We start from the raw sequence: 13,459 nt of genomic DNA on the forward strand, positions 1-13,459 counted from the left end.
TCCAGTTTGAACAGAGCCATTAAGAGCATTATATGATAGAACAGCATCGTGGAGGATGAGTGCATATACTTTGGTGTTTGCTGGAAACTTCACCTTGCGTGTTTCGAAATCTATTTTGATGTCGACAGTGGATGACTTCATTATCGATTCATTATCGACTTGATGGGAGCAGTCGACAATGAATAGTGGGTTGTTGCGAAAGCTACCAATATCCATCATCGGTTCACTCATAGTTTTATAGTAGTAGCTACGTTGGAAGTTTTCATATGCATAGTAAGCTGATGAGTCTAACTTCTTGTCGAAATCCAGATTCCAACGCTCATATGGATATACTTCAGAGTTCAGAGATAGTCGAATATTATTAATATTCACATGTGTGAATTTCGTTACATCTTTTGACATATTTTCGGATTGGTCGGTGTTTTGAAAGCCGATGATGATATATCGTGGTCTTTCGAGGCTGCTGGTTGTCTTCACCGCCCATATATCCGAGGATGTATCACGAATTGTGGGTAATTCATAAAGGTCCCACTTACGATAAGCCACCTTCACTTCAATGTGCCTGATTCTCCATTCTATTTTATTGATTTCCAAATCTGCATCGACTTCCCCAATGAATGAATTTTTGAATGAGCGAGCTATAATCAAAATGAGCTCCTGCTTCACATTCATTATCCCCTTATTGTAATCTTCAGCAAAACCCATGAGATACTTCAAGGGTAATTTACCACTAAATACATTGCTAACGGAATCGAATATATCTTGTTTATTCACATCGAGTCCCCATCCTATCGGTAGTAGCGAATTTGCATGCGTTTTTCCGAATGATATCATCGTTTTCATTGTGGTAGTTATGCCGGGTTTTCGAACAACAACCACTTGCTCACCACCCATTTCATAGCAAATTTCGTCGAAGAGAAAGGCGAGAGCATTATTGGATAGGTAGCACCGCTTTGTGGCATCAGATGGTGTGAACTTTCCCTCGATATAAATGTAACTATCTGCAATATCGAGTATGAGATCTTGATAATTGATTGGAATTCGTATTTCATCTGAATTTTTGTAATATGGTGAACCATAAGGCTTATATGTATGCTCATGAAGGCTGATGAGGGAATGGGGCTCCTCGAACACTTCCAATTTATCACTTGTGGTGATTGTCGCCATGTTATTACTATTTTTTATATCGCACCTTCAAGCCAATAGATTTGAGAAAGTTCAGGCTACTAGCACTTATTCTATATCTTGACCGTTTGGCAGATATACGTGGAATGAATCGACTGCTGGATTTTCGCTTCTTTAAATGCACATGATCATAGCCTCCACCAAATACATTATGCTGACTCAACTGCTGCCGCTGCGGCAATCGCTGACTATTGAAGCACAACCCCATTTTTAGAAACGATAATCGCAGAATTTATAGTTTCATCAATGAATATCACCTGCTCAGCGTTAGGAAGTAACAAATACTGAGTAACAATTTGATCAACTTCAGCTTTATATTGACTTTTTTCACAGATGATCATCGCTCACCATCGTTTTTGCTCGATCGTTTGAATGCTTATCGAGGGTTGTTTTTTCAAATCAGATTGCAGCGATTTGATATCCTCATCCAAATGCTCATACTTTTTTACAAATTCTACTAATTTCAGTCCAAGCGTAATGAGATCTTCCCTCACTGATACGGAATATTTTTCTACTCCATCTAATTTCAAATTAATTTTGTCAATATCAGTATCTAATTCTCCTCTCATCTTTGGGATGTAAAAACCGACATATCCTCGATTAACACAATCCGTACTCTCTTCAGGCTCTGCTATATTTTTCAAACGTTTATTTTCCATATCAAAGTTTCCATCGGTTGTTAATTTGAAACCAACTCCAGGCTGCCCACGCAAAACAGTATTTGAAACTGACTTACTTCTGCGACCAAACTTATCGATGCTTCCTTTACTCATTTCCTTTATGATACACTAATGACAGCCATCGATGTTCTGAATCAACGTATGCGAAACGATGATTGTTACTAATGACTGTCGTCGATGTTGTGAATAAATATATGAGAAATGATGATTATTATAGCTTTATCAATTCCAATTTGACTATTATTTTTTCACCATTGAAATTGATCAGATTACCATTATCATCCAATACGCGAAGAGTGATATTGTCGAGGTACTGACGACCACCAGGTTGGATTGGCATATAAATAATATTTTGTGGCTCCTTGGTGAGTTTGTAACCGGGATCTACATCAATATAAAATTCAAAGATGCTATGGATTTCATCGCCATTCGAATATGCTCCAGCTGTGACATTATAATCCACACGAATAATCCTCACCTTATTGATATTCACGGGCAATGTTGATTCATGTATTTCACCACAATTGAAAACATTGTCATCGAACCCTAGAAGTTCAGCAATGCTGTTTTCATGTTTGAGATGAATGTAATATTTCGATCGCATTTCACATTTCAGAGTGTTGTTGTTTGCACGTAGGAGAAATACTTCGTCGATATTTTCTTCAATTCCATTTTCTAGTTGCACTTCTTTGGATTTCATGAATCTTTGAATCACCTTATTAATTTCATCAATTTCATATGCCCCAGGTGGAATTTTTATAATAGTGGGGGGTGAGGAGATAATTGTCTTTGAATAGCCGATAACATTATTCCTAGCATCTACATTGAATATGGAATTGTAGGAGTAGAAACCATGTAATCCCAGACCATAATTACTGTTGGTATCCAATTCGATGGGTGGGTAGAAGTTGGCACTCAACTTGCTAGAGTATCCCGACAATGAAAACGTGCGTGACATGACTGACGAATTTTCGATGATTCATGTCTTTTTATTGCTGACAGCAGAAATTGTGGACCAATCGTCGCTTTTTCGGTGGTCTATCCATATCATTATGTGTGACTACATTCACATCATTCACTTTACAATAACAACAAAAAATTTTTCTTGTAGGTGGACCATCATTCATATCGGAATTACTACTGCTACCGCTGGAATCATTGTAATGCTCTTGACAGTACTGATAATTCAAGACATCAATATCATTTTGTAGGTTTTGTGGTAACTTATCCCATACAGATGCAATTTCATGTGATGCACATCCAATCAACACCTCTTTCGGCATATCAGCGAGTTGTTCTCCACTCATTTTTTGTAAAGTGCGTACTCTGGAATATGCGATCAATGAATGACTCATCCTCTTGATACTCTCCCTATCCTGTATTGGTGTTAACTCCATGTCTTGTTCTGAAGAAACTTCAAACACAAATGGCCACACCATACTGTGTTGAATCGTTGTTCACGCTTATAGTTTTATGTGATAGTATTGATAGGACTCGAACCCATATAAAAATAGTGAATCAGTTCTTTGGGAGGGGGTAAATCGCCAAAACTATCAAAATATTTTATCGAAGTTCCCCTTTTTCTATATGCTACCCAATGTGTCCCTTGACCATGTCGACTATCCAAATTTACTATGGCAGATTCATATCGGAGTGGTCATGATTTTGGTAAATCGTCACGCATATATACCCCCCGAAAATATGGAATCGTCATTTTCTTAGCGTAATAGTTGAGGTCGATATTGAAGAGAGCTCTTTAAGGTAACAAATTTATGAGTTTTTTGAATTTTGAGGTTTCAAATAGACTCCTAATCCTTTGCGGTAAGGCTTCAAGTAGATACCACTTCCTTGTTTACCTATAGCAATTGCCTCCATGTGTTTATTATGGCGATGTGTCTCACTCAACTGCTCCCTACTCGCTTTTGCTGCTTGAACTGCTTTCGTTATACCAGCAGTAGCACCGGCTAAACTACCTAGTGCTGATAAACCAGCAAAAATTGGAATGAGTGGAAGTATTCCACCAATTTTAGGAATCGGTATGATTCGTGGTGTGCGAATTTTCTTGTTCCCACCTGCAGCCCTCATATATTTGCGTGCTGCTTTGAGTGCAATTTCAGCTGCTCTTTCAGAATTTTTGACATAGAGGACATCGCCTCTATGTAAAGTGGCTGGGGTTCTCTGAAGATCACAACTCATGGATCGATGAAAATTCTTTAGTGTAATGACATTATCATGATTGTACTCAATATTAGATGAAAAATAAGAAAATAGTGTATTAAAATTGTTTTATTTATTAAAAACTAAATAGAATAATAACCTTAAAAATGATGCAAGTAATATGTAAACTATTGGTTTTATTTTTCATAAATTCAACATATTGAAATCACTTCAAGATGTGTATGTTAGCATAAGATTTCCATGAATCCTCCGTCTCTCTATCCGCTCTTCATGGGTTAGACACCAGCACTCTCGAAAGTGGACATCTCTGTTGGGGTGAAATTGGCCGACATTCTCACACAATTGCCAATCATTTCTACAAGCACTGCATAAATTGTTCCAACAATCCACACTATATTCACTACATTGTAGACATCGCTGGACTAATGTATCGCAAGTCGCTACACAATTTATGCATATATTCCTTGAAATGCCCATATTATTACACATAATCTCTTTCGAACATTCTCTGCACTGCTGGCGGTAGTCACTTACTTCTAGAGTTGAACCATTTATCCTCTTCCAAAGTGGGTCTGGATTCCTTGCCACAACACATCTACGACACAGGCCGGTACATGGGTTGATATATGTTTCAGGCCAATACCCATGGCAGTTGTAACACACTATATGTTTGCCAATTTTGATTGGAAAGCCGCGTATTGTCGGTTTTGTATCCCACTCTTTAGGGAAAGACATATTCACTGATAGATGTACAAATATTCAATCGATGAATTTAACTACACTCTCACGCCCCCATGTTTCCCTCTTATGAACAGGTACCGTGAAAAGTGGGGTAGAGTGGAGGGAGCTACCACCACCACTGTCAAAAATCATATAAAAATCGGTGAGTGATTGTAAACTTCAATCAGTATTCAAGTATCACCTCAAGAATACATTAATATGTCTGCCCAGAGAGCTGCTGTGTTAGCATTATTATCTCAGAGAGATATTAATAACCATGAGCTGGTGGAAGAGTTTGAAGACGTTGGCCGGATAGTGGGTGTTGACGAAGAAAATGATGGTGGAGATATGCAGTATGAGGTGAATGAGCTACATTATTTAAACGAAGAGTAGATATCTCATAATGAGATTGCAACAACACCCCATCTGCGGAGCAGTTACCGTGGACTTTCGGGTCAACAAAAATACAGCTCTTTTCAGAGCTACAAACAAAGTGTAGATATCTAATAATAAGATTGATCACTCAGTCAAAGAAATAGAATATTTTGAGTGTCACATAATCATACGAAGAGTAGTTTGTAATATATGGATATACCTCTAAAATGTACATCCATATACATATGAGGTATGCACAAATGTGTTATAGAATATGTAAGTTCTCTGAATATCTTATCTTTGTAAAATAAATCACATTGAAAAATGATTGTTTGAGCGTCCGAGTGGATTTGAATCTGTTTGATTCATACATACATAGCTCTCTCTTATCTGAACAATTGCAGAATTCATGTCAAGATTTGGAAATATAATTTTCATAAGACAATATTTCAAATTCGAGGGATGTTTATTCAGAGTAGTCAATAAGAGTAATTGGTATTGTAATTCAGAATATTTATTTCAAAGGTGGAAAGGAGAGAGGGAGGTAGACACTGCCCCAACCACGCAGTGTCTCGTGTACACCAACCAAACAAAATGTGTACTCCGAGGAAGGGAAGGATAAAGGATGGGTGAAATAGGGAAAAAAAATAGGGAAAAAAAAGGAAAGGATTACAAGTCGTCGTCGCTGTCATCGGGTCGGGGGAAGTACTGCCACATCACCGAACCCTCAGAAAACGCCATTTCCTCCGCAAATGCGTCGTCGTCCCAGAGATCGTCATCATCATCCGAGCTGCTCGAGTCTTCGGAGTGGTCTTCGGTACTGGTCACATGCAGTACCTGGACCGAAGATGTGGAAGGGTGATGAGGCGTGGTGGTTGAATCGGCCTCCATATCTGGATTCTCCATATCGGAATCCTCCAACTGTTCGCACCTTCTTCACAGGTGCGGACTTCTTCATCTTCTTGGCCCTCTTGACCGGTTTCTCGAACTCATCCCCTGAATCGATGGGCGATAATAGTTCGATGGGCGATAAGAAACTTTGAAGATGCGATAAATCCGCCAGAGACTCGTCCAGGTCCGGGTTGTAGACATTCAGTAAATCTTCGATATGGGGTGCTGACGAAGAAGTTGGTCGACTGAATGTCGACAAAGTTGGTGGCAGTGGGGGGTCAATCTCCTCCTCCTCCTCGGGGGTTGGTTTGAAGTCTTCGAAAAAGAACTTCAAGTCAGGAGCCGCCACTTCCTGGGTGGAAGTCATCCCCGGTGGTGGAATGGGAGCCGCCACTTCCTGGGTGGAAGTCATCCCCGGTGGTGGAATGGGAGCTGCAGCTGGTGGTGCAGCTGGTGGTTGTACCATGATGTCTTGTAGGAAAACCACCCTCCTCCGCTCTACATCCTCCAACTGTCTCTCACTGAGAGTGGTACTCGGGGTCATCAGAGCATTCCTTAGAAAAGACATGATTCTAGAAAGAGAAAATGAAATTATTAGACGATATAATATAAATAGTATGGAAGTGTGTACTTACATCAAGCTGCTTGGAATTTTCAACTTCAACTATGTTGGCTGGCAGGTATCTCGGGTTGGCTGCTTCTTTCGAAGGAAGACTGCAATCGAATGATGAACTGTGGCCTCCTCCTCATGTTTTATAGCCGTATGCTCCCTACCACTTCGGGTGGGAATGGGAGTGGGGGTGGAAGTGGGGTAGGATAATTCGTTTGAAATATTCGACAAGTATGAATTTTACAATTTTTTGAACGAACCAGATAATGAGTGAAAAAATTCAATTACTCGATTGCTCTTCCAATAAGGCAATGAGTAGATTTAATTTCTTGTCACTTATACTGTTTTCATCTTTCAGTACATTCGAAAGAATTCTTAAATTTTGTTCGGAACTTGTCTGATAGAATTCAATATTGTTGTGGCCCCAAGGTAATGTCTTGGTGGTATTAGGAATGATGAATCGCTTATCATCATTATGTGACAGCGCGACTTTATTGCACATCAACGTGTGAATATCATGTAAATCACTCCTGAATACATTCATCTTTCTAAATATTATACCGCCTGTTTCAACAATCCTAATGTAATCTTCAATTGGAATTTGATTTTTCATAACGGATTTTTTAACACCTTTTGCTTTCTTTATTTCATCAGACACACTTTGTACATGATATGCTTTCGCACCGGTGCCATGGAAACTGATGATGGGATCATTCGGAAGTTCATCCTTCATATTTCCAATCACCGATTTGCTAACTGGCACATTGAATTTATTACCCAACCTATAGTTAGAAGTGTCAAATTTATCAACATTTGCAATCATAAAATTATAAAAAGTATCCGTCATTATTTTCAGTATCAAAGAATCCGTATCGGTATAGAGAAGAGAAGCTTGTGGTCCGTAATGTTTTTTGATGACATCATAGAAAAAATCATAAATGACTGTTTTCGACATATCCAATATACTGAACCCCAAATACAATGGTTTATTATAACAAACCTTAACTTTATCCATATGTATGACGACAAAGTCTTTCGAAAATATGGATAATGTTTTGAAATTGGGACGAGCTATCAAAGCATTGGCACCCATACCTCTTCTTATGGATTCCCAATGTGTGACAATTCGAATGTCTCTTCTATTGTTTACATTTTCCATCGTTTTGCCAAATATGGAATTTATATTCAATTTGAAGTAACCCTTCTCAAACTTATTGGTAGCCTTTTTTCTCAAATTTGTATTCAAATCGATAAATTTTTTCAGCCACGGTGACTGATTGAATCTGAGAATTCTATGAGTTTTCATCACCATCAAACCATTACGGACCGCTTGTTTCAAATTCCTATAATGAACGATATATTTCTTTTTATCATTCAAATTAGGAATAAGTTTGGGTATTTTGGACTTTGAACCAGGTGGTATAATACTTTCAACCAAAAATGGTAAATCCGAATGTAGATCGTGTAACTCGACAGGGTAATGCACATCTACTTCAAGTATGTATCCTTGGGGGCTATCATCTGGAATACTATTGATATCCAACTGACATATTTCACTGGCGGTCAGCCAAGTGAACCCACCAAAAGGTAATAATTGAGACATGCTATGACCATACAGATTTGTTGCATCCAAATACATTATGAAAGATGAAGGTTCTTCGGGATTATAATTTGGAAGAAACTGATTGTTTGCAATATGCTTTCTCTCCGAACACTGGCTTACACCACCACGTATACCGTTTTGGAGAAAATGCACCATATCGATATCAGTTAATAATTCCAAGTTGACACCCGTATACTTCAACATAGCATCCCAAGAAAGACCTGGAGAAGTGAAATAGTGAGCAGGATCCAATTTATATGTATCTAAACTCATATTTCTAAAATTTTCAAAAATATCGCACAACAGTAGAACATCAGATTTTAGGTATATGTCAGAATATTCACCCAAATCTTGACAATTGAATGTGTTCCATACCTGCTTTACTCTATCATAATCCTCATCAGAAACATGTTTTTCATTTAATTTATCATAAAAGTCCACCTTTGATGGTATACTAGAATAATTTAATTTATTTAAAGAATCGATGAAACTGTACGGAAAAACACCTTTCTGCCTCATAAGTTTGAATTTATCCTGTTCCGGAAAATATTTTCTTGTTTCCACAAAATGTTTTTCATCTAAATTGTCACCTAACTCTTGAAGGGAAGCAGCCATAAATTTAAAACTATCGATGAACCTTAATTTCAAAAACTTCTTTTTCATCACTCCATTGTGATCTACTATTCTCTCCATAATTATATGTTTCGTGAAGGAAACATACTTTTCTTTAATTTGAGCAATGACATCAACTTTTGTTTTGTTTGTGCATAACTCTTTTATGAACAAATGACAGTCATACCCACTGAGATTATGAAAAATTATGGGTATAAAGTTGGGCAATTTGAAATTGAGGTTACAAATACTATGTGCAGCTCCATTTCTTTTTTTCCCCGTTAGATGGCAGTGGTCACGCACCTTAATATCACCATCACCAAATGGTTCTCCACATATACCACATGTGGCGGCAATATTGAAATCATGCTCTTCCTCATCAGTCAATGGACTCATTGGAATGACATTCTTCAAATATTTGTGATAAATATTGGTGACATCAGCCTCCAAGTTTGACACAAACACTTTAGCTGCATCAGCACCTCTATATAGTACAAATTTAGATATAGAATCATCAAAAGAGCACTTTATGAGGTAAGAAAAAGCATATGGTTCATGAAGATATGTTCGATTTGTATAAGAGTTAGCAGGATTTGGCTCATTAGTATGCACTGGTTTCAGAATAGATTCGAAATCAGCATATACAACGAATGGAACCCTCAACTGTTTCTCGATATTTTCAAATTTCAAAATATTCTCAAGTACCCTTTTACCAAATTTATCAACCCTGAAATTTGTGGATGGTGTCGTTGTCGATATGTGATTACAATCATTCAACTGATGTCGCAATAAAGTTCGTTCATTATCAAAGTACAATAAACAACCATCACAAAAATACTTTTTATGACCACGGGCAGATATTTGTGATGATACTAGTCTCGATAAATCCTTAATCCAACAATAATGACTATTACCAGAATCATCTGTAATAATCAACAGATTAACATGACTATTTAATCTACGTTTAGAATAGTGTAACGGACCCACAACTTCATATTCAATTCTACCATTTTTAAAAACATTTTCCAACCCATAAACATTGATAGAGCAATCGTTCATAACCTCAAACTTAGGAATATCTTTCAACTTAACTGGAAATTCCATACCTGCTACATTCAAGACGGTTGAGAAGTGGGGATATGATGAAATTTCATTAAGTTTCTGACTGGCAGGGTATAAAGCTGAAGTCACAGCCCACGCAAAGCAGCACTGATCTTGATTAAAAACATTCACCACACTTTTCTTCAATTCGATGAACCTTGGCAATTTGATGTAACAAGACCCTCCGAAGGGGCTATACTTGTTGATATTCACCTCCAAGTACAAAATTTTCTCAATGGTCCAACCTGAAAATATGGGTTTTCTCTATAAGTCCATCATCATCAACATTTTGACTAGATCACATACCTGAATCCCAATCTTGAAATTCCGCTGCTTTAACAGTTAAACTATCTGCGAAACTGCTATAAACCACATCCAAATCATTCGATTGATCAATTACTTCATTGGGACTATTAAATGATTTGATGTCTGAAAGATCCTTAGTTTGCGACTGTACCGCCCAAACACTTCCATGTTCACTTTCATGCATTTATGGAGATCCAACACTTCTTCGAGTAGTTTCACTACTTTCTGCTTAATTTCATTGAAGAATGTTGGGTAATCCATGTGGTGGTTTTCACTGTCTACTCGGTAGCTCACAATTCGACACTTGAAAGCTGTATTGACAATTTTCACACCTTCCCCATATTGAACACATGCATTTGTTCTGTGCTGCAACGTCCTCCGATGTACATTCATCTGATCGCTTGCAATAGTCAAATTGCAGCAAACGCATGTTTGCAGTGTTGGAAGTGCTGGGGGTGTCAACCGTTGCCTCTTCGATGTTGGAGGTCCATCACCATTTGCGGGTGTGCAGGAATCCCGCTGATAACGACGTAGGTTGTCACTACGAGTGAAACTTTTTTTACAATCAACGCACGAATACATCTTGTATATAGAAATATCTACCGTACGATGAGGAGAATTTGAAATGAGTGAAACGTCCACACCACACTCCTTATAAAAGCCCAACTACTCCCCCCACCATAACCCAAATGAGAGCTACAAGGTCAACATTCAATGCCACAGAGCAAGCTCAAGGTAGTCGAAGTGACGAACGTCAATGTCAAACCCCACACTCAAGGTCAAACACCGCAACGCCGAACCCCACTGTATATTCTGTACACGTCACGATTTCATTCAAGGTCAACATTCAATGCCATGGAGCAAGGTCAAGGTAGTCGAAGTGTCGAACGTCAAGGTCAAACCCCACACTCAAGGTCAAATACCGCATTCAAGCTCATACTACGTGTACGACGTTCAAGGTTAGGTGACGTCATTCAAGGTCGTGTGACGTCTCAAGGTCAAAAGGGGTGGGGGGAGGCGTTCAGTCGGCATTAGCACCCTACTACTGTTTTCGGGTTTGACCCCATTATCAAGTATTACCTTACCTATAAATTTGGTCGCCGCTGATATATACCATTATTTTTTGAAGGAAAATTTTGATGATCATGATATCCTCCATTTCATTAATTTATTATCGGATGAAAATTGTAATTTTCTATACTTCACTGAATTTGACTTCGATACTGAATTTTCCCATTTTCATGATGTTTTTCTTCAAGCTTTTGATATGTCCTTTCCTGAACAGTTTCAAAAAATTAAACAAAATCAAAATTCAAGTAGACACAAACCATGGATTACTAAGGATATCGTTGAAGAAGGTATATTACTCAGAGATATTTATAATTTGAACAAGAGCCAAACCAATGTACATTTATTGGGTCAATATAAGCAACTCTTAAAAAATCATAGACAAAAAATTGTGCTCTCAAAAAGTCAATACTTTAATAATCAATTTCTCAAGGCTAAAATCATATATATGTATATATATATATATATATATATATATATATATATATATATATATATATATATATATATATATATATATATATATATATATATATATATATATTATATTACAAATTACGGATATACTGCGTCCAACAGAACCAATAGAGCTAGAGTGAATCTGATTGAAGTATATTAAAAATCACATAATTTTGGGTGGGGCATGATATCACAAAAGTATTTTTCATTGATTCTGAAATATTCCTTTCATTTTAATTTTTTTATCATTCGCGATACCTTTTATTGGTCTATGTTTGTTGAATCCATTGTATATTAATTGTATATATTGAAGTTATTCATGCGTCCTACATGAATATTTAGTTTCAGTTATTCAACAATCCTGCATCTGCCTTATTGCCATATTCATTATCAAAGATAACTTATATTTTTGCCAGAAGCCTCCAGTGTGTGATTATTGAGATTATTGCAGAAGTGGAGATTCTTACTTCATTCAAAGTTATAGAATATTTCTTGGTTTTCCCGATTGGTTAACGATTTGCAAATGTGCTTGTCTGTACCATAAATTGAACCTCTAGAGTTTGATTTTTAAATTAGATTTTGTATAATTTCACGGAAATTGAATGAATGAATAAATAAATTCAACTGACATGGGAAGAAAATCCATATCGACGTGGACAGTTTCTAGTAAATAAGTTTTTGGTTACTGACACCAGACAGCAGATTTTTTCATTCCATCATGTCATAACCGACCTTGTTGTTTATTATTACCTTCTGTTATGTACGGGGGACCCTCGAGTGATGACTTCAGACTGAGAGCTTGCATCGAAAACGCTGCCCTTTAACATATAACAAAACAATTCACTAGATATTGTTATTTTATGAGTTTACAAAAAAAGTTCGCGATGGCATATGCCTAATTTTCAATGGATGCTGATGAGATCCATTTCAATGTTTGAAATAATGGTAACATATAAATTGGTAAGTAATTGGAGAACTATTTAGACGGAGATGATATAATTTCTTATTAAATGAATGCATTACTCGCCTTAAGCATTCTATACACATTATATTAGTTACCTTTTGCCATGTAATTCAAATGAATTTTTTAGAAGTTGTTGTAAAAGTGAAACTATCATACAAGATAATGATTTTAGGCGGCCTGACATACCATTGCCAAAGATCTGATGAAGAAAGGTTCCAAATGCATTGGTTTTGTTTTCCGTAGTGAACAGATTTTAAACAGACAGACATATTTTGAAGGTTGAGGTGTATTTTTACTTTTTGTTGTCTATAAGTAGATATATTTTCACCTTTTTCAAGCATACTTTGGTCAAGCGAATTTTATCAAAAGACAGATTAGTAGGAGCTGAAGCCTTTGCTCAAAGAGTTCAAATGAGATAATATAGTTGAAATAAGAGTATACATTTTGAATCATAAGGGGTCAACGGAACTTGCTCTCTATATCTTTATCAATTGGGAGCCTCATCCACACTAAAAGGACTTCGAATGGTCCACAATGTTCCAAAACATCCCACAGAAATAAATACTGTTCTGAGATGTTTCACAATGATCTGGTAAGTTTCGGAATATTTCCGAAATATAAGAAGAAATATAAGAAACAGTTAAACAAACAGTACATGAACGGTAAGTATGCTCTCAGAGGCTGGAGGTAACATCTTGAATATCTTC

General features: G+C 37.0%; 1 protein-coding gene across 1 annotated transcript; it reads right to left on the minus strand.

Annotated features, from left to right (window-relative positions):
* Nucleotides 1-5,919: 5,919 nt before the first annotated feature.
* LOC141484539 (uncharacterized) lies at nt 5,920-6,991 on the minus strand. Its single transcript, XM_074179514.1, has 2 exons — nt 6,665-6,991; nt 5,920-6,601 (listed from the first exon to the last, which is right to left on the minus strand). The coding sequence occupies exon 2, from the start codon at nt 6,595-6,597 to the stop codon at nt 5,920-5,922; it is 678 nt and encodes a 225-aa protein (XP_074035615.1). The 5' UTR covers nt 6,598-6,601; nt 6,665-6,991.
* Nucleotides 6,992-13,459: the final 6,468 nt, after the last annotated feature.

This window comes from Leptinotarsa decemlineata, unplaced genomic scaffold, assembly GCF_025532065.1.
Source record: "Leptinotarsa decemlineata unplaced genomic scaffold, Ldec_3_MD MMD2_tig00005980_RagTag_RagTag, whole genome shotgun sequence".
In the NCBI taxonomy this organism is placed as follows: Eukaryota; Metazoa; Arthropoda; class Insecta; order Coleoptera; family Chrysomelidae; genus Leptinotarsa; species Leptinotarsa decemlineata.